The 21,902-nt window shown below is 38.0% G+C and overlaps 1 protein-coding gene across 5 annotated transcripts in view; it reads right to left on the reverse strand.

Moving 5' to 3' along the window:
- Window positions 1-20,758, reverse strand: part of KRAS (KRAS proto-oncogene, GTPase) — a 26,038-nt gene extending 5,280 nt beyond the window's left edge. The window contains exons 1-6 of one of the 5 annotated variants that reach the window (XM_071816049.1): window positions 20,541-20,758; window positions 19,315-19,437; window positions 12,954-13,132; window positions 10,702-10,861; window positions 3,732-3,847; window position 3,123 (exon numbers count right to left, since the gene is read on the reverse strand). In XM_071816049.1, the coding sequence (XP_071672150.1) occupies window position 3,123; window positions 3,732-3,847; window positions 10,702-10,861; window positions 12,954-13,132; window positions 19,315-19,425 (567 nt within the window). In that variant the 5' untranslated portion in view covers window positions 19,426-19,437; window positions 20,541-20,758. Of the gene's footprint in view, window positions 1-3,122; window positions 3,124-3,723; window positions 3,848-10,701; window positions 10,862-12,953; window positions 13,133-19,314; window positions 19,438-19,539; window positions 19,558-20,540 lie in introns of all 5 variants that reach the window. The other 4 variants (XM_065845688.2, XM_071816047.1, XM_065845680.2 and 1 more) reach the window with 4 other exon arrangements.
- Between the last annotated feature and the right edge of the window lie 1,144 nt (window positions 20,759-21,902).

The raw sequence follows: 21,902 nt of genomic DNA on the forward strand, positions 1-21,902 counted from the left end.
AGAATCAATCACAAGAGAGAGAAGAATGGTTTCATTCTTAGAACACAGGAATGGTACAAGAAAAACCTCTGCACAATATTCTTCTACAAGCAACCCTCCCTCATTAAACTGCTTTTAAAGTAAATACAGAACAAATACCTTGTATAAAGTAATATCCAAAGACTGTTATGGGCCTTTAAACACATGACTTCACAATAAAGGCTGATATCTTTATTCTACCTAGGAAGTTGATGATCTTTTAAATATAGTGCATGTTGCAAAATACTACAGAATTGACTTAGCTTTTGTCCTTGAATTTACACCTTTGCAGATCAAGCCTTCAAAATTAATATTTATGTAGTAGTTTGGTCATGCCACAATTCCTCTTGACTTCAGGTAATGAATGCAATATAACATACAAAACTACAGTTAGAATATTTGTGAATTATAACTGCAGAACTTAAGATAAACTGAGGTAGTCTGCTTTTCAATGGATTAAATTTTAAATGCAAGTAGTGGATACTCTGTTTACAGTAAAGTCCCTAAAGGCATCAGTGCTGAAAGATCAAAGGCGATCAACCTTTCTTGTTACTTCTCTCAGTGAGAAGGGCCTGCACACAGCTGACCTTCCTTCAACAACGGAGTTATTGTGTGCGGGCTTTTTGGAAAGCGTCAGAGGTACTGAATGAGTGCTTTAAACCCAGTCTTGGGATTCAAAACTACAAATTCACTGTGCATGCTCAGAACTACACCACACTGCCTCAAGAAAGGTGCGCTGACAGAGCTCACTCCTGGCACCTGATTTTCTAAAGGGCAACTACGAAAGGCAAAGGGAACGGAAAAGTCAGAATTGTTCCCCCATAGAGAACCTGCTCCTCAGTGTAACTTTTCTTTGGAGCACCACCCACAACCATACACAAGTCTGGTGACATGGTTACAAGCATGCACAAGACTGGGCAACTAACCTGCCTATCACTAAGAAACCTTAAATTAATCAGGAACTAGGAATTCCTTAATTCCCCAGCCCCAAAAATAGACCCTTAAACAAGTTTTAAATTGTAAAAAAAAAGTCTTTGTATTTTTTAAAATACATAATACATATATACATACACACATGTATCAGTTATGAGGAAGAGAAACTATTTGTACACCTATGTACTACTATGGAAAAATCATTAAATTAGTTTTAATCTGGAATCTAGAATTCCTAAAATTCAAATCTAGACCTTTTGTAATTCAAACATTTTACTATTAACCCCACTCAATCTGAATTGCAGTATCCAGATGTCTAATTTATGCCCCAGATAAACCTTTTGTTACAGTATGCTTTTTATGTAAAAACTTTAATGCTTTCCAGAAAGATATCTTTTGAAGATTTTACACTGAGTTTTACAAATTCCTTCTTGCTAGCTGGAAACTACAGACAAAGCATAAGATGTTATGTACTTTATGCCTTACTGTGTAACAGCCAAAGGAATGAAGCTCTTGGAAAGCATCAGCAGTTAATGGTGATCTGGATAGTCAAAGCTGCCAGTTACCTTGTAGATGATGAATATAACTGAGAAGGCGTTCCACAAGCATCACAAACATACACTGAATATTCCAAGAGGTAGCAAAACACACTGAACTATCACATTTGATTATCCACAGACAAAACCCAGAAAATAAATACTGCCTATCACTGTCAACTGTGTTATCATTAATATTCCTGAAGTCTCAAATCCCAGCTGAAACACTCACATCATTTGGTGCTGCTCTCCTTAGCTGTCTAACTATGCATCAGACTGAAATAATATGTATCTTCTTGCTCAATGGAAAGCAATACAAGCAAGACTGCTTTAAATGCCAGATTTCTTATTCTACTAGAATCACAATAATTTTGGAATACTCTTTCCCCAGCTTAACCTCCTAAATAAAAGGTTTTGAAATGACTATCAATACTATGTAGAATTCCCTGAAGTATAAAAACGAATGATTCCTTCCCTGAGCAGGTATTCTTGAAGTCCTGGACATTTCTATCCAAGACTATTTGCTAAGCAGGGAATAAAAATAAAATAAAATACAAAACACACAGAAGACAGAAATAAAGTAGGAAGCTGGTAGAAAGGAAGCATATATTTGGTGAGCTATAAAAACAACCTTAGAATCTGAAAATATGCTTCCACTGAAAAAATAATGAAAACCACAATTCCCATCACCGTGCTCTCCTTCTCCCAAGGAAGTCCATGGAAAGGAAAAGGAGACAGAATTCAGGATTTTTGAAGTCCCAGTTATACAAAAAGAACTACTTTGAGCTATGGCGGCAAGAAACAGCAATGTTAGTTTTCAGAAGGCTAAAGGAAGGAGGCTTAAGCAATTTTGCTGTCATCAAGAGTAATCTTGCCAAACTACTGTTAGGTAGTTTTGATAACTAGGAAAGAAGAAGAAAAAGTGTCTAGATGGCATCAATTTTATTAAGATATTTGGATGCAAGACTGGGGAGCTTCATAACTGATGTTTCCAGTTTCCTGCAAAGGAAACCTTTGATACCAATTGAATTTTTTTTAAGCAAATATCTAAAGAATTATCTCAGAGCAGTCATTCATTGCTTAAAAGCTGAGAATATAGTAAGCCTAAGCAGGTCTAGTTAAAACTGATATGAAAGAAATTTCCTCCTCCCTCCCCCTGGAAAAAGGAATAAAACTCCCTTATTGAAGGGAATATTCCTATAGTTGTGACAGTCTCTTTAGGATACAAGTCAAATTCTACTACCTCTCTGCAAGATGTTCTCAAGCATGAAAAAAGCTCTTTGAAAAGCAAACAGTTTTTCTTTTACACAAATGGGAAATTCCAGGTCATCCTCCTGTTGAGCAAGGGTTTAAGGAGTAACAGCCCACTCTGCAACAGTGCAGTAAGAGGTAAGGAATTAATGGAATATTAATATATGCAAGGAGCTATTCTAATAGCTTGTGCAAAAGTACTGGAAGCTGTTTAGACCAGCACTTCTTCTGTATCACAGTTGCTTCTTCCCTTTCCTCCTGCCTTTTTTTCCGTAAAGTGAAGTATGTGGATAAAAAAATTACTTTATGAGAACTTGGGTACCAGGTTGTTTTTATCCACCATCCTCCTCCAGTTAACTTAACTGTTGCTTCCCCACCCCTGACCCTTGTCAAGGCTCTCAAAAAAGTGAAACGCTTCTATTTTGTCCAAATCTGGATCGCTCACTAGTATGTTTCTAGAAAACATAATTTTTAAGCTGAGGGAGAACAAGGAAAAAAATGGCACAGCATAAGGAAGGGCCTGTGAATTAAGAAGTTCTGTGCGTCAGCGGCTAGCCAGCTATTGTTTTGCTTGATTAGGAACCTCCCATTTCTGCATTTGAGAAGAACTCTAAGTATTATGATCCTCTCCCCTCGGTTCATCAGCTTGAAGATCCAATCAATATTCACTTCAACAGTATCTGCAATATATCTCTAATAAAACTTTTTCCTCTTGACTTCTTTGCACACAAAACCAGATGGAGAACTTGATATGCAGTGAAGACTCATTGTTGATTTATCAAAAACCCCAAAACAAAGCAAATCCATGTTACTTGAGTGTTTGCCAGGAATATTATCCAGAACTACTATACTGAAATCTCATTGGTTTTCTGTATTAAATTATGTCATCAATTAACCATAAAATGTCTGATTTGCAAGACACTGTCAATCATTTTCATTTGGCAAGTGATTTGTAAAACTTACCCTGTTATATTACAAAACTTACCCTGTTACATTACAAGGCATTTTTTTATTTTCACGCACCCTGGAGTCTTTTCTTCTTTGCTGATTTTTTTCTCTCTGTACTGTCGAATCTCTCGCACCAATGTATAAAAAGCATCCTCCACTCTCTGCATTGTAAAACACAACTCCTTAAGAAACTGCTTTATTAATAATTGTGACATATTGGGACACCCATGGCAGGGGGAAAAGAAAACCAACCAAACAAAAAAAAAAAAAAAAAAAAAACCCACAACAAAACCACTGAAATTATGAGCTTTACTTGAGAGAAGTATATGGATCTGTTTATATATTTAAAATTCTGGGTTTGCACATTTGCTGTTTGATAAATAGTTTTTAATGCAAAAAAGAGATGCTCAATTTATTGATTGACAATTATTGTGGATATCTATACTTCAAGCTCTCCTTTTTTACTATGCAAGATAACACTTGGACAAAAAAGAATAAAGATGGTTTTCTTCCATTGCATACTTTCTTGAAAATAATACCAGTTGCGTTATTGAAACTTTTCATACATTTTTGTGGGCATGGATGTATTTAGCAGGCACAAAACATTATTCGATTCTTAACTGGGGGGGTACTTATAGACACATACAGTTAACCACCTATTTTTACTTCTTAACCAAAGTTAGAAACTGTAATTGTTTGGGCAGAAAAAGAAAAGTAAGCTTGTTTATGTTCTTTATGTGGAACACACTAACAAAGTATAGACGAAGTCTAAACTGGTAATTTCCTAAGGGGTTAGAAAGCAAAAAAATCTCCTAAAAATACTAAATTTGGGGCAATATTTTAAAGCTACTCAGTTTACAGAGCAAGCTATTAGATTTAGGAAAATGGATATTTCAGTCACAGCAAAGTGCTTCTACAAAGCACCCTCACTGTATTTATTATATTTCAGAGTAACTTTCAAAAGTGCAAATACAACTTAAAGCTGGTGCTGCACCTCCTTATCTTGTATCTGTTACTTTAAACTGATTATATTTGTGTATAAACTTAAAAATGTAGATAAATCTGTGAGGATGTTCTTGTTATAACAAGATGCAAATTGTTTTGCTGCAGCTTTTAAAGGGGAGAGCACGTATCTCCTTTGCCTTACTGTCAATCTCATCACTTGTCTCCTTGGTCAGATCAACAGGGTTAATTTAATAAAAAAATCATTATTTGAAAATAAAAACAGAACAGACTGACAATCACGGAAAAGAGAACAACCATTTAAGCCCCAAAATTTTATTACTACCTAAACACACAATCTGGACTTTTACTTGGCAGATTTTCCATAAATTGTCTCTCCAATCCATCTTCATATTATGCACCTAATGATAAAATACCTAACGTACTGCCACAGTTACTGGGTCATTTTGCAAGAACTGTGCCATGGGTTATCACATTTAAGACTTATTCTTAAAACACGGCTGCTTTTCTGAGGGTTTCCTCTGAACTACAGCTACTTGCATTTAAAGTTTAAATGAATTTTATTTATTTCTTGGATTGTATTTCTCAGGTATACATGATATGCCCTGTTAGGATATAGTGAAGTATTGACGAGGTGTCAAGTAAAGGAAGCCATGAGAACCCAGCAAAAACCAAGTAAAGCTCATATTTTCATGTTTTCTTGGAAGGAATAGAAGTTTATTCCTGAAGAGGAAGCAGTAAACATTGATCAGCTGATATGTGCCAAAGCACAGGCTGTACAGGAATCAACATTTTTGCAAATCTACTGTTTTGCAGTAGAAATACAGAATTTGATTATGGAGCTTTCACATGAATAATTAGATAACAAATTCTTTAGTCAACATTTATTGCCAACTTTCCCATCACCAACAGGAGCTGTAATTTGCTTTAGCAATGCAGAGAGAGGGAGAGACACAGACAGAGTGAAAAAAGAAATTACTACTACTGCCATCACCAAGAACAGTCTAATGAATCCTGTTGAAAGAAATTACTCTGAAAGAAAATATGTATAGAGACATTTGCTGATTTCATTAGCACAAGGTGACATTTTAAAGAGCCAGGTGCCAGCCTTATCAGCTTATGAAGTCTTTTTAATACCCATTTCTCTTAAGATTCTTCAGTATTTTTCCTTAAATGAACACGGACCATGTATCTAAAATACGATTAACCAGGTTTTTTAGCTGTCAGAACAGAAAGCAAAAATATCCTTTGGCAGATATTAAAATCTTCGAAGTCTAAACTGCTATTTAGTCCAAAGAACCCATGACTCTGAGGCAATGTTTTCAAGATGCTTTTGACTCCTAGGAGACAAACATTCAATTTAAAATATGACTATGTGAAAAGAAAAACTATTTCAAATACAGACCAAAGTACAAATTGGAATTTTCACATGTTCTGCATCAACAGCACTTAAAGGAAACTAATGAAAATTAGCCTTGACCTCTCAAAAATGTCCTGTGTCCACCTTTATACACTTTATCACAGCTGATCTCTTAACACCAACTGTGAGACAAAGTCAAAACTACTCATGAGGACACCAGCAAAAAGAATGCTACTCACTTGCATAAAAGCACTCTCAACATAAAACTTTGTAGCGGTAAGGTCAGTTGAGTCAATACTGGAAAACACACAAACCTGCAAAACATCTACTAGTTCGTGTAACATTTAATATAGAGGTTAAGGCTAACTTTTTGCTGTCTCTCGAACAGACATAATACTTCAAAAGACTGCTTGGAAACAGTTACTACAACTCAGCCACATGCAGAACCTCCACTAGTTTAGGGACAGAAGGGCTGTCAAGCTCATCACGTTATATTATGATCATTAAATACCAGACACACATCAGTAAACACTGCACAAAATCACAACTAAAGCCACAAAGTTAATCACTCCAAAGTTATGAAGTGCCAGAATTACAGCTCTCTGTCCCACCTGAATTTCATCCATTATGCACATCCTTCTTTTTTTTTTTTTCCTGCACCTATTTATCTTTATATTAGGTAGATAACAAACCTGTTCCTCAGCATCCTGGCAGCATTCAGCACACAAGCTGGATGCTAAAATACATTTCAAAATCAAACTTTTTTGTTTTTTCCTCTTGGAACCTTATTCTTGGGAAGGGCTAAACTTTTTTGGCAAAGTTTTACCTTACAACAAACAAGTAACATGAAAAACTCATTGTGAAGTCTGAAAAGTTACAAGTGATTGAAAAACAAGTTTTAAAATGGAACCTGTACACGTGAACTACATTAAAAATGGTGTGGAGTGAAACACATACATTAATGTTAAATAGTTATGACAAAGCCCTAAAACAATGGGAAGTTGGTTAAAACAAACTGTCTAAGTTACCAGTTATTAATTAATCTTAATTGAGATGAAGGAATGAAGTTCTGTAAATACTGTATAAACTACTTCATTGGACCAGGCACCGGTTCTCAACTTATTTTCTTCACAAGTTCACGGCCTAAACCTGTTGTACATCAGACAGCTAAAATAACACCTTTTTAACAGCATCCTTGTGATTTAGGTCCCCTTCTTCATTAAACACTTCAGAAGTGTGTTTAAGTACATATTCTCAAAGATAAGACCTGACGTTTTGGCGAATCCTCTACTATTCTTACAATAATGCTCATACAGCAGCTTTTCCGTTGAATTCAACACTAGCAGGACAGTTGAAATGCTCCAAGGAAAACAAAACCCTAGAGTCAAACCACATTTGGGGTACAGCCTAACAACTTTTCCTTGTGTAACTCACAGGCAAATAGAATCTCAGTAAAGAACACAGGATGCAGCTTTGGTGGAGATAAGTCAAGTTTGCTTCTCATCAATACTATTGATAATACTGGGTACTATACACTCATGTGGATAGGGAAAAATTTGAATTTAAAGCTTATGTCAAATAGAGAAAAGCAAAAACAGCTACCAAAATAAAGCTAAGAAATTTACACCCTTCTGCATAAGGATTGTGAAAGGATGAGTAAAAGTGATGCAACCTGTCTTACGAAACTACCAATATTTATACATGTTTACATTTAAAAATAGGATTATTTTCATAAATTATATCATATTCATTTCAGTCAGCAGTCTAATTAAAAAAAAAAAACAAAACAAAAACCAACAAACCTGTAGCGTTATACCCAAGTTGTAGGGCCCACTAACCTAATGTTTTATTATGAACTCTAGGATTTGTTTGAAAATCCACACCCAGATTTGGCTTAAAACACGACCTTTTTTGAAGTTAAAGTTTACATCTTCATTGCCAGTCAGAACCAAAAAAACCCAAATGTACTAACTTTTAGAACCACTTATTTCTGCACTTCATTTCAGAGTTTCTCTCTCCTCTTTTTGACCTTTTCTATGAATTTTAGAAAAATCTCAAAAATGGAATAATTTGCACATGAGGTATCACTTTGCATGAGCATGCAATGCCATCATTTAAAAATAGTGCCTTGGCAATCAAAACAGACCACGTGGCCAACCCCCTTCCACTGCCATCTCCCCTGCTGCCTTTCCCAGGGATCTTTCTGATTCTGAGCTCCAGCAGAAGCGGGACATGGGGAAGGAAGCAGAACGATGGGGAGGGCTCCTTCCACAGGGCCTTAGTGCTGACATTTCCGTGTGGTCGTGGGGCACATGCAGGAAAGGAAAGGAAGGTTCTTGCTTCTAAATATTCATGTCTGACTTTCTACAGACTCCAAAAGTTACCAGAGCACCAGCTTCATCTGTTGATACTTGGGCATGTAACCATGGAGGACCAGATTTTTTTATTTATTTCTTTTTAGCCGAGGAATGAATTCTGCCCAATAAAAGTACAGTCGATGGGCCACATGCAGCTTGCAAAATGGTTTGGATCCCCCAATTCAAAAAGTTACTTTGAAAGAAGGTGTGTTTGTGTATATATATGTGTATATTTTTTATATATGAAAGTGACTGAAAAGTCATAATACATTAATGAATAAGTATACACATATATACACACACACAAGCACATACACAAATGTTTAGATGATCTTGCTGTAATCAAAGATCAGGTTCTTCCTCCAATTCCCTTTCATCTTCTCAAAAATATTTTATTAATACAGCATCTTATGAAGTGGTTTCATAACACATTATGAACAGCACTGTGAAAGAACCACCAACAGTGCCTAGTGGTTCCAACTTTTAGAAGCCAATATTCTCAGAAGAGTCTATTGGGTATCTGTGTTTTAAAATCCACAAGACACCTTTAGGGACTCCTTATCTGTAGGGGGTGTAAAGCTCAGCTTTGAAAAACAACAGCCAACAGTCAGATCCCTTCTGTAACATTTCAGTTGGCACCTTTAGAAATAAAAGTCACAGATAAAAGCAGTCAAATTATAGAACGACAGTTCATATATGACTGATCTATTGTTCTCTGAAACAAGTACAAACCTCTGGCAGACTTCTTAAAAGTCTGAAAGACAAAAAAGCAGATACTACTTTGTGTAAACAATGATTATAAAACTGAACAGGAGTGGTGATTTTTGTGCATGTATTGGCTAGGCATGGTGGGGCTGCTTGTAGGAGTAAACTGCAGGTGGAAATGGAGAAGAAATCTTTGACAATGCATCATTGTATCCACATACTTTTATTAAAAGTGGCTATGCAAAATAAATATTTCCTCAAAGCCTGATGCTCTATAAAACAGGCTAAACAAAGTAAAATGTAGATGTTATTGCAGAACAACTCTTATTCTAAACCTCAATTGTAATTTCAGAGTTCTTCCTTTTTTATCCTAACATCTCAGTGACAGCCACTGATACAGGACCTTCCAAACAAGAACACTTAATTTTCCAGTTCATCTGTGTGCCACATTCTTCAGAACGCTCACTGCCTAATTTATTCTCAGCCATTAAAGTTGTGCAGTTCTGGTTTTTTAATCCTACCAAACAGAGACTTTGTCTATTGCCAAAAGTTAACAGACCTTTGATTCCTCTGTAAAGTTCCACTAATTAGTCCAGGTTTCAACATGTCAGAAACTTCGGTGGGCATAGCAAATTTGCACTTATAAAGTATTTATTTATTCTATTCAAAAATAACTTATGTACTGTCTATGAGGAAATTCTGCCAAGTGATGCAGCTGAATCTATTTAGCAGTTACATTGAGCAGTTACTCGAATTGCAGTACTCTGCTCTTATTTGCCCCCTTTTGCTACACCTCACTCCCAATTCATAAGTTGCATGTGATTATGCAGAGAGTATGAGTTACTTGGCCACTCAGGCCTGATCTAATTTGTACCGATAGTAAGTATTTACTCTTAAAAGAAAGACCACAAATCAGCATTTTTCAAAAGGAATGTTTTCTTCAAGTACAGATGCAGTTTCATCTGTATCTGCATAGCTTATCTTTTGAATAGGCAGATGTAGGACTACATGTACCTTTATCCTTGGAAACCCTGAGAGAAGCACTAAAAGGACACCAGTGGCTGCCTCTTTCACCTGTACCAGTGGGGTACAATAAACCAACAGTTGAGCTCTGAAGTCTTAGAAGAGTATCAGTTTACACAAGGAATTAATCCAGTAATTTCAAAACAGAGTTATGGTCAATTGCTTAGCTATAAAAAGGTCTATCAAGCATGTCCCACTAACGCTGAATCAATGCCTCAAAGGAAATTGTTATTAATGAAAATACAGAATGAGCTAATTAGCTGTTTGTCTGCTTAATCCTATTGCTGAAGATAAAAACATTTTCTAAGTAAAAGTGCTTTTTATTTTATTACAACGTATCGCAACCTTCAGAAGGCTAAAATTGTCTGCAGTGAAGAGTACTAACAGGCCAGGTCTCATTCTTTTGAGTTTGCACAACTGAAGCAAATCACTCATTAATAAACAATTACCAGTTGTCGGTGAGTTGACAGAGACACTGCTAGACTTTCTGTGCTGGAGAAATGTATCTATTGATATGACCAAGCAACTGTCAATGCCTTGAATAACTAACATTATGAGAATTCACATAAGAGTTCTACAATTATATCTGGTGAGTTTTGAGCTTTACCTGTCTTGTTTTTGCTGATGTTTCTATGAAAGGAATTCCATAACTTCTTGCTAAATCCTGAGCTTGTTTTGTATCTACTGTTCTGGAAGGCAAATCACATTTGTTTCCTACTAGCACCATTGGGACATCTTCAGAGTCTTTAACTCTCTTTATTTGTTCCCTAAAAAGACAAAAAAAAAAAAAAGGCATTTTATTTCACAGGTATTGATAGTTTATACAGTAAATTTTAAAACAATGAAACAAAATTAAGTTATCAGATTCCAACATCATTCTTTGTGTTAATTTACTGTACATACATTATTAAAAGCCATGAAAAATAAATGGACTAATCCTGTCACCATCAGGTTTCTCACCTTACTTAAAAAAAAAAAAAAAAGAAAAAAAAGAGTTGATTTTTCCCAATTACTGTAGATTCCGATGCTATTACAGAATGTTTACAGAACAAGCCTAAGCAGCTCTGATATAAATCTTCCTACTTATCTCTAATACCGAGCACTCATAATACTCAATTAATTTGCTAAGATAAAATACTGTCTCAATTTTGGTTTGGTGGGGTTGGGATTGATTTTATATATTTTTTTTTTTTAAATTAAAAACAGCATTATAGACCCTGCATTTAGACAGGGGTTTTTAAACTTAAGACCACTGGTCTGGTTCTCTGCAAAGATAAATTTGTTAAAAGAGTCCTTTGAAACACTAATTAGAAAGCATCTTAAAGTACTAGTTAGACGTACTAGTCAAGAATCCCAAGTAACAATCATTAATTTCACTACTTTTGCCTTCCCCAATAATCCAGCAGTACATTCCTTAGTTAATATAGTCGCTGTTTTCAGTTATTTGTTTATGAGCCTTCAGCTTCAGTCTGCAAGGCCACCCACAGGTGTGTGAATGTGTAGTAAAAACTCCAGCATTCAACTCGCAACATTCTTTGCCAAACTGAGAAGGCCTTCCTCTGCAACTCTCTCTTTAAATACACAGATTCCACATAAAAACTGCTATGTTCCTTCTTCCTCTTACACTGACATTTATCTTACCTTTGTCCCCTTTTCCTCTACAACCAGAGGAAACCCATTTATAATGATCTGGTTAGATAATGAAGTTCAAGTTTTCCTTGGCCCCCAATTTGCAGCAGTACTCCTCTGACCCCATAGCTGCTGCAGGGAGATATATCATAAGCAGGAAACTATTTATGTAGGGAGGCACATACCCGTTTAGCTACTCACATGAGCACACAACACAATTAAACGAGCTGATTTGCTTTAATACAGGAAAAAAATGAAACTCTGTGATCGGGGCGGTTGCACCTCCTGACTTCAACTATGTTGGACTGCCACAGTTTCCCACCTTAAATGAAGAACTGTAACTTGCTATTCATAACAAAAATTATGCAACTTCAGCTTATAAGTACATGTTGGGTTTGTGGGTACTGATACCAAAACACTCCTCCACCCTACAGCAACCGAGATCTGACAGCATTATAAATGCCCAAGTATAAAGAGCTTAACATTATGTGTTTGGGACTAATCTTTAACTGATGCTGTTACATTCAGTGATCTTTGGTGGGATTTCCATTGCTTTCTAACAGAATACCCCAGGAGAATTCAGTATAAAAGTAAGCTAAGTTAGAAATTATTTGGTATGGTAATCACCAGAGACTGCTTCTATTTCTGTACTTGTGTAGCTGACGAAGAAAGTGTAAATTGAAACTTTTAACTAATTATTTTAAACGAGAGAATAGGAAGAAACTAAGACATTGGTTTTTAGCAGTCATCCTGGAGCCCCGATTTTGTCTGTCTGCCCTTCTTAGGTGTCAGGATTCACACATGCTACACTTCTAGTAACACTTCACAGGTATTTCCACCCCCAGAACAAAAACTAATAATGGACATTATTGTCTATACAATTTCAATTGCATAGGTTTTCCATCTTAGCACAAAATTTTATCTATGGAATGGGAAGAGTTGACCTTTAGAGAAGTCCTTTCTATGAATAGGCAGAAATACTAAGCCACATTAGTTTATACCAGAAGAGCTTTCAGATATTTTGTCTGCCTAACATGTGAACAAGGCAGCACATTTTCAGATTACCCAAAATTCAAGACCTACAGGTGCACAAATAAGTTGCAATATTGCTAATTTGCAAATTTCCCCTTAAATGGTATTTCAGAAGAAAACATTCTGTTACCTAGTGGAAAAGCAAGCAATCTATCCACCTAATAAAAGAGTTAGTCAATTTTCTTTCAAGGTACAAACCTATAATGGTGAATATCTTCAAAAGACTTTGTATTGTTTATAGCAAAAACACACAGGAAGCCTTCCCCTGTTCTCATATATTGGTCCCTCATTGCACTGTACTCTTCTTGACCTGCTGTATCAAGAATATCCAAGAGACAAGTTTCTCCATCAATTACTACTTGCTTCCTGTAGGAATCCTAAGAAAAAAAAGAAACACCAAATCTTGGTTAAACACAAACAAGTAAGATTTCAAGTACCTATAACTCAGGAGATAAAGTTTTTTACTAGCAATCGAGCATGACTGAAAAAACTTAAGAGTTAAAATCCAGCTTTACAGATTGGCAAATGACAGTAGGGAAAGTGTCCTGTATTACGTGTATACAGCAAACCAGAAGTGGAGAGAGCACTGAAAGGACAGGTTATTATCTGTATTCTGAATCTTCAGTGAGTAACAGTACCTGTGCACACACAGAGCCAGAAAAGACTGTTCTTATTTTGCACAAGAGGACAAAAAGTACAAATTTGATCCAGATCAAAACCATCTCCCCTTTGCATCTGTTAACAGAAGAACTGAACAAACTTGTAATCCTGGTTTTAGAAGGTTGGACATTGTTTAAGATCACTCAATTTACCTTTTTTTTTTTAAAGTAAGATTTGACCTTCATTCTATGGATGTTTACAAAAGTGTTGTGCCACAACAATATACAAAATAATGACACCTAGAGAGTTCACAAGTATGACAACTCAAAAAAAAAATCTAAGCTACTGAAAAGGAAATGAAGTATAAAAAGTCTTCAGTGTTTGGGAAATAAAAATCTGTTTTGTATGCCTAAGCAGGTGCATATGATATTTGTTATCAAAATTGAGTAATCTGAAGTTTGAGCTTTTTAGCCACAACAGGCCAACACAAAGGCACATAAAAGCCCTGACAAGTTGGTTCATAGAGTTGTTGGAACAAATTATTTCAACACAATCAATTCAAAGTTTGCAGGTCACTGATTCAAGTGGCTAAAATCTGTACAAAGTCCCAAGCAACAAGATATTAATGTTTATTTACAACTCTTTTTGGTGCTAGGCTTTTACAAGTATATAGTTTTAGTGGTAAGAACATATGCATTACTTTCCCAATAACTATTTTCTATAAACATCTGTATATTCAAAATAAAACCGTATCAATAAGCTTTAAAAATACGTCATTGAGCAGTGCCATGAAGCTATCCTCAGTAAACAGTACTTGTAATGAATAAAAGGTATAAACACAAACCCTTGGTATTACCTTTTGGATCCTTTAGCTAGAGAATAACACAATATTGCTATTGTTCTTTTTAACACTATACAGAAGTGAACCTAAGGTCCTAGGAAGGGAATTAAAGAATTAAAGTTGCAATGCTATCCAACTTCAAGATTAATTCAGAATGGCCTTCATTCCTTTGTACCCATTTTAAGGCACAGTACACCTACTCCTGTGCACTCTTGATTGCCTCCTATTTTTACAAAAGGCTCGCTTCTTTCCTGTTGCTTGTGCTAAAAACCAAGTAGATAACTGTATGGAATCAGTATCTTAAACTACCCAAACCCTGCAGTCTCACATTTATCTTGAACATGGATGAATTTAACAGTATTAGGTAAAATAGTATTGACTGTTTATGTTAAAGATAAAAGTTTACTTCCAACATGATTTTGGAAATATTAATTTCACAGAAGTGCCAATTCAGTGTTCAAGTAAGAAATGGGTGACTTCATAAATATATAAGCCATGTTTAAATATTGATACAGCTGAGAGAAATACACAAGCTCCCGTGTGTTTTAAGATAATGTTAATATTCTATTTCATTGCTTAAAAAAAAAAAAAAATACAACAACAGCCCCCCCCCCCCCCAAATCTTCATTCCAATTCACTTCAATTCAACAGCTGGTCCCCCATGTCCTATGATACCTTTATCACAGTTCACAGTGAAGTACTAGTAGAACTTCTAGCATTATACTAGGCATATTTACAAGCTTTCATTTTTTTTCCTTCTTGCAATTTGACTGCTACTATAAAAATATAAAAAACAGTTCTTGAAAAGCCTGTATTATTCCTTTACATCTTAGCACTTCAAAGGAAAAGAAATTCCCCTCTACTGAGCTCTGAACAAAAGCTTTAAGTAGTTTTCATTAAAGAAAATAATTTTTAAGAGGCAAAAACTCCATCACTTTCAAGAACTGCTGGCTTTAGCATGCCTACCATATTAGCAGTAGTAGCAAAGATGCACCAGTGTAAAGCATAGCACAGGTACAAGAAGGAATGTTTGAGATATTTGTTTTGCCCACTTCTAGAAAGAAGTAACCAGAAAGTAGATTTGAGGCAGAAGTAAAAGAAAGAGGTGGAAAAGAAAATTCAAGCTTATGATTTCTTTCCAAGCTACTGAAATAATAAACACTTTGCTTTTATGCCTCCCCCTGCCCCAAAAATATCAAACCTGCAATCACATTTGTCACTGTAGGAAAGAAAACTGAAGAACCACATTAAAAGCTCAGGCTCCTGGGATCCCCATGCCATCATGGTAAAAAACAGTGTAAATATACCCAAGATAATACTTCCTTATTTACGTGTTACCATACTGTAAAAATTATCAAGTCCTGCAAAACAGAATGTAGGATCTACCAAAAATAAAAGTTATGCCACTATTTTACTTGGGGCACTTCTGCTTCAAAACACAGTTGCAGAACCCAAATGGCCAGGTTCCCCTTCAACAAGGAAAAAAACCAACCTTCTCATCTATAAATGTAATAATTTATAAAAGTCCACTAGCTTTACTGCACATTGGAAGATTTGCAGTAATTAATGCAACGAAGAAACAATGAAGAAATTTCCAGTGTAACACTATTAAGTACAAACCAAATGCAAACTAGAATTCAATTCAGAAGTAGTATCCAACTCCAAATATGAATTTGCAATTTTTCCCCAGTATACAGACTCAGCATAACCATATAATTTTTTTTTCTTTATTTCATTAACCACTTAACCTGCTTTTATTGGCCTTTCACAAGCCATAAAAATCATCATTATTATAAAGCAATAATAATTCCATCTGTTCACAAGCACTGATAAGGAAATGTGGTAGGAAATCTGAGCTATACACTATATATGGAATCTATCTTAAAAAAAAACCAAACAAAACCACTGCTTAATAAATCCCATCTAAGCAAGTAACTATTATTTTATAATAGTCCAGTATAGTGGTGATTTAATAAAAAAAATCATAGCTACTAGGACTATGCTACCGCTAAATAGCAGTGGAAGTTCCACAGGTGTGTAGGTCATTTTAGAACACAGACTTAAATATCAGTATTCCTAAATCAGTCAAGGGATTTTGCTAATCCAATTAAAAAACCTCTGACGGGCAACTAAGGTGGCTGCTCTTTCTCTAGGACATTTAAAATATAACATATATTTAGCACTAGGGCATGCTGAAGCTTAAAATACAAAATAAAATTTTAAAATTAGGTTCTCACACAAGGTATTGTAAATAAAGACTTAACAAACCTTGACCAGCAGAGGGCACTAGTCCAACTGTTCTGTGTATTAGGCCAGATTTACAAGGGTTACTGTACATACAGTTAAAAAAAAAAAAAAAAACAACAAAACAAAACAACTTAAAAATGCTTGGCTATAAATCTATGCTTGGACATCTACTTCAAATAAGATACGAAATTGTGAAACACATAGGAAGTATGCATATTTGAATAACAGCAGCCACCCAAACATGCACTCATTTGAATTCCTCCCATTGCCCCTCGTCATCTGCTATGCTTAGATATAAGAAAATAAAATACTCAAACAGGCCATGAAATCTGACATTTTCCAAACAAGTTATTTGTTGAACCATTAAGTCTATTCTACTGAAAAGTGCAACAAGATTAACATTGTAAATGTATCTGTGATTAAGTAATGTATTTTTTTCCTCTCTTCAACTGCATCATGTCCTTGCAACAGAATTTTAGAAATGTTGAGTTTCATTTTGTTAATCACAGGAAAGATATAAAACTATTCAATAACGGTGTAGTTATGGAATCCACTACAGAAAACAAACACTGAACTCTTTTCCCTGTCTACCACAAAATATTTAGCCTGATTATTTATCTGCAAGGGAAAATTAGTATTTTGGCAACAGCCATACGGCAACCAAAGAAACAGTAGTAGGTGAGAAACAATAGTAGTGACACTACTGAACCGCTATTATTTACCAGTCAAAGCAACTTTATCCTTATTTGCTCATACTGCACAAAAAACACTCTGCAGCTATTGTTCTTTGATCAGCTCCCCCCACCACAACTGCATCTCTTAGGAAGCACAGTCCAGCAACCCCTCTCAATCCAATGGGATTCTGCCCAGGCAAGGACTGAAGCATTTAAAACCAATTTCAAGCCCATTCTCTGGAATGTTTGCCACCCCAAATCGCAGACCGCCCCTATTATAACTGAATTATTTCTTCCCTACAAGCTTATCTACACAATTATTCCACAGCACGGTGCGCACATAAGGTGATTCACCACACAGTAGGAAGGTACAGTCTCCATCCTCAAGGTCTCAGAATTTACAAGACAAAAATGGTAACTAGTGCTCAGACAAGAAGTTGTAGGAGTTGCAGAAGATTAAATTTGCTGTATGCGACAAGTTGTTGATACTGCTAAAGCCCACTAGGTTAAAAGCTTCTTTCTTTCAGGAAAACATTAATTCTGGACCACACCACAATGCTACAGTAACCCTGCACACTACCAAGTAAGAGCCAGAGTTCAGGGATTTTTGGTTCTTCTATAAGGGGCTGTATTTTCAATTTATTATTTTACATTAAAATATATTTGGTATTCCTCAAAATACACAGGTTGTTGATCAGGAAAACGCCTCAAGTGATTTAGGAATACAGGCATTCATGTTTTTGTGTTCCTAAATTACTTACACAGTTCTGGCTTTGTATGACAACTTTAACACAGAAACTCCACAGCACTTTTTGTAACACATAAACATACCTCTAACCTAAGAGAAACACAGATGATTATGTGCAAGTGCTACAAACGCCAACATCCCCCAAGGTTCCTTTTGCAGGAAAAATTAAGATCCCATGTTGCTTGTCCCTCTCAACCAGTTCTGTGCATTTCCTGTTTTTTAAGCATGTTTTGGGTTGCTGTTGTTTTAAGACTTTGCATCGTAGTAATCTAAAGACCTGCTCTCCTCGTGGAAGTCAAAACACTCTTCCTTTCTCCATAGGTCCGTTCACAAAATCTCCTACAAGCGTACATGAGGGTACTTAGCCAAGCAACAGAGAAACAGGAGGACATACGGGCACAGGAAGGTGAACTCAAGCAGACCCATCTCTCTGTGGCACAGTAACTCAGGTCCAAGCTTCAATGAAGTGAGGCACCTTCCTACCACCTCAGGGCACTGGCTTGTGCCCCTTAGGTCTACCTAAAAATGACTACACAGCTTTTTTCCAAGTCAACATTTTAAGCCTAAACACTTGTGATTCCTTCAAGTAAGCTTGGAATATAAACATATAAATGAAGTCAGAAGATACAGAAGTTCAACACTGGGAACATAAAAATCTTGGGTAAACTATAGCGTCAGTTCTCCTTTTATACAGTCTGAGGTTATTAAATCCAAAAATCCACATGAGACTTCAGACAACACTGGTATTTTTCTTGTATGTAAAAGTAGAGCTTGCTTGCTCATTAAAAACCTTTAAAATATCACAACTTTTATAGCTTAAATACAATTTCAAATTTTGAGGAACTGTGCCTTGTGTTTCAAAGAATCCACTACAGCAGCTATCTCATCACTTTTTTTTTTTTCTAGATACAGAAACAGGCACTGGCCTATTTAAAAAGAAATAAAAATAAATCAGGCTCCAAATTTTTGCCTTCTACACCATAACATTCCAAAACACATTTCTCACCATGTGAAACAGATCCGAATGATAGGAGCTGAGAAAGCTTGACGTATACATTTCAGAACTACAAATTTCCCTTCTTGATATCAAAAGGTAAAGTTGCATTTAAGAGACTGCATGCAAAGCCACGGACGACTCTGCCAAACATTCTGAAGTGAGTTTGGCAAATACTTTGTCATCAAGATCCCAAAAACATGCATCCAAAATGTCCAATGAAACACAGCAATTAACATTACACTTCAACTGATCAAAATTGTTAATTTTTTACAGTAACTGTTGTTCCACAGCCAGATGAAGACGTACAGCAATTTTCTCTCCAATGCTGACCTTGCGTTCTTTTCAATATAAAGCAATGTTCTGTGTTTTTTGTGATAACTGTCCAGAAGCAAACAACTACCATTTTTACTGATCATCTCTAATCACAACAAGTTAAAGATGAAATTGTTTACCTCTATTGTAGGGTCATATTCATCCACAAAGTGATTCTGAATTAGCTGTATTGTCAAGGCACTCTTGCCTACACCACCAGCTCCAACGACAACAAGTTTATATTCTGTCATTTTTTAGCAGACCTGATGACAAAGAAACCAACATTAAGCAGAAAGAGTCAGGTTCCAACTAACGAGGATGCTGCTGGTGCATTTTCATTCAGTATCACGTTCCTTTACTATTACCGGAAAGGAACTCCCTCCCTGAAAGACAAGACAAAAAAAGCTATGAGGGAATGCTATTTCTCTAATAAAACTATACATAGGGAATGTAGTTTGGGCACTAAGCTGAAAGGTTCCCATTACAAAGAGATAAAAAAGCCACTATACGTTAAATTCTGGAAAAGGTCAAAGAATATTTATTGCAGAGCGAAGATTCTCTTCTCCACTGCTTTCTGACTCCGGGAGACAGCCTGGATTACTCTCTGGGAAACAGGGGCCGAACCGAGCGCCCCCCGGCTTCGAACACACACGCGTTTGCTGCAAACGCCCGCGACGGGGCAGGCGCGGCTGCGCCCGCCGCTTCACCCGACGGGTTCGCCGACAAAATGTATTAATTTTTTTTAATATTTTTTTTTTTTTTCCAGGCAGGGCGAGCTCAACGCGACCGCCCCCCAGACCCCTCACCCACCTCCCCCGAGGCGCCGCTGCACCCCCCCCCGCCCCGGCTCCCCTCAGCCTGGAGGCAGCGGCGCGGCCGGGCCGCCCAAACTTTCCAGCCACGCGCACGGCGGTTGTAACCGTTTGGGAAGAAGGAAAAAAAAAAAATAAAAAAAAATTTATATTTAACAATAAAGAAAAGAGGGGGGCGGGTGTGATTCGGCAGACGCTGCCGGGCTCCCGGAGGGCGTTGGCCACCTGTCCCACCGCCCCCTCCCGAGGCCGCCGAGCCACCGCCCGCGCCGCGGGGAAGGACGGCGGCGGGGCCGGCGGAGGCTGCTCCGGGGGATGCCGGCGGAGGGGAAGCGGGGCAGGGCGCAGCCCCGCGGGCGGCAGCGGGACACGGACCGAGGCGGCCCACCCTTCCCGCCCAACCGCCGGTGTTTCTTCCACCCTCCGCGGTGGAGGAGGAACGGGGGTGCCCGGCTCCGCTTCCCCCTGCCCCACCTCGAAGGGAAAGGTAGGGAGGGAAGAAAGCAAGCGCGGCGGCTTGCTCCGGTTGAGCGGGGGTAGGGAGAGGCGGGTACCTGCCAGGCGCTGCAGCGGGCCGCGGGAGCACGCCGGCGCCTCCCTTGCCCGCCCCGCCGCGGCGGCCGCTCCGCGTCCCTTTCCGTCCCGGTCTGAAATGGCGGGGGACGGGAAGGGCTGGAGCTGCCGAGGGAGCCGAGCGCCGAGAGGGCGGATGGATGGATGGACGGACGGACGGGGGTGATCGATGCGCTCCACGCTCCCCTTGCGGCAGCCCCGGCCCCGCCCTTCTCCGCCTCCTCCCCCTCCTCCCGCCGCGACGCGGCCGCGGGCGGTTGAGGCGTCGCGGCGGGAGGAAGGGGAGGACCGAGGATTGCGGCCGCCTATTGCGGGCACCGGGAGCTCGGTGGCGGCGTGAGTGGAAGACTGGCCGAGGAGCGGTGTGCCCGAGGGTGGCGAAGGGAAATAAGCACAATTCCAGCGCTTCATCGCCACTCCCCCCTCCCCGTAGCCGCCGCGGCTCCGCGGAGCGGGATCTGAGGGGAACGGGCTGAGCGGCTGCCGTGGGGGACGCGTTATGTGCTAAACGTGAAAAAAAATAAAAAGAAAAACAACAACAACAAAACACCAACCCCCAAACAAACAAAAACAAAACAAAGCAAAGCAAACAAATAACCCCAACGTTTTTATCCATAGCCAGTCACAAAGGTGTCGGCAGAGGCCTTGTGGAATTGCCGAGAAATTTCGGGCGCGCCTTAAAGTTTCATTCGTTTCAAAATGAAGTGCAAGGTTTTGTTGTTACTATTATAACTACTGGGATGCTCTGTTAATAAACAAGTTTTTTTCGTTTTTTTTTAGGAAGCAAGTTAACAATTGCATAGCAAAGCCTTTTTCCTTACTAAAAGGTCAAAAACGTAATTCCCTGTAAACAAAAGACTCCAATGTGTCAATGAATGTATGATAATGTCACGCGCCTGTGTTACATCGCGAGCAGTTTCTTTCAAACACGTCGCCAGGTTTCAGCCAAAAGGTGCAAACCTTATTCCTAATGAAGATTATTCCAAGGGTAACTCCCTGGTGTCGAGTGGGCCACGCAAGGGATTAATTTGGCCAGTTTTGCTTTCTCTCTTTGAATTGGAAGGTCAGAAATAAATATGTCGTGTCTATGCATCTGCTGTGCAAGAATCTTAATTTAAGGAGGCTGGAGCTTTGTTCTATGCAATTGCCTGTGACAACTTCCACCTCCTTGCCTTCTCAATGTGCATCTAAGGGGCTCTGGTTTTGGGCAGTACCCAGCGGATCATTGAAAACATTAACCCTCTGGAACTATGCTGTCTCATTTAGGAAGTGTGTTCCCGTCGTTAATTCGTGTAAATAAGCCCAAGCTGTTGTGATGGTGTTCAGCACTACACCCTTGTGAT

Source organism: Patagioenas fasciata, chromosome 1 (genome assembly GCF_037038585.1).
Source record: "Patagioenas fasciata isolate bPatFas1 chromosome 1, bPatFas1.hap1, whole genome shotgun sequence".
NCBI classification, from domain to species: Eukaryota; Metazoa; Chordata; class Aves; order Columbiformes; family Columbidae; genus Patagioenas; species Patagioenas fasciata.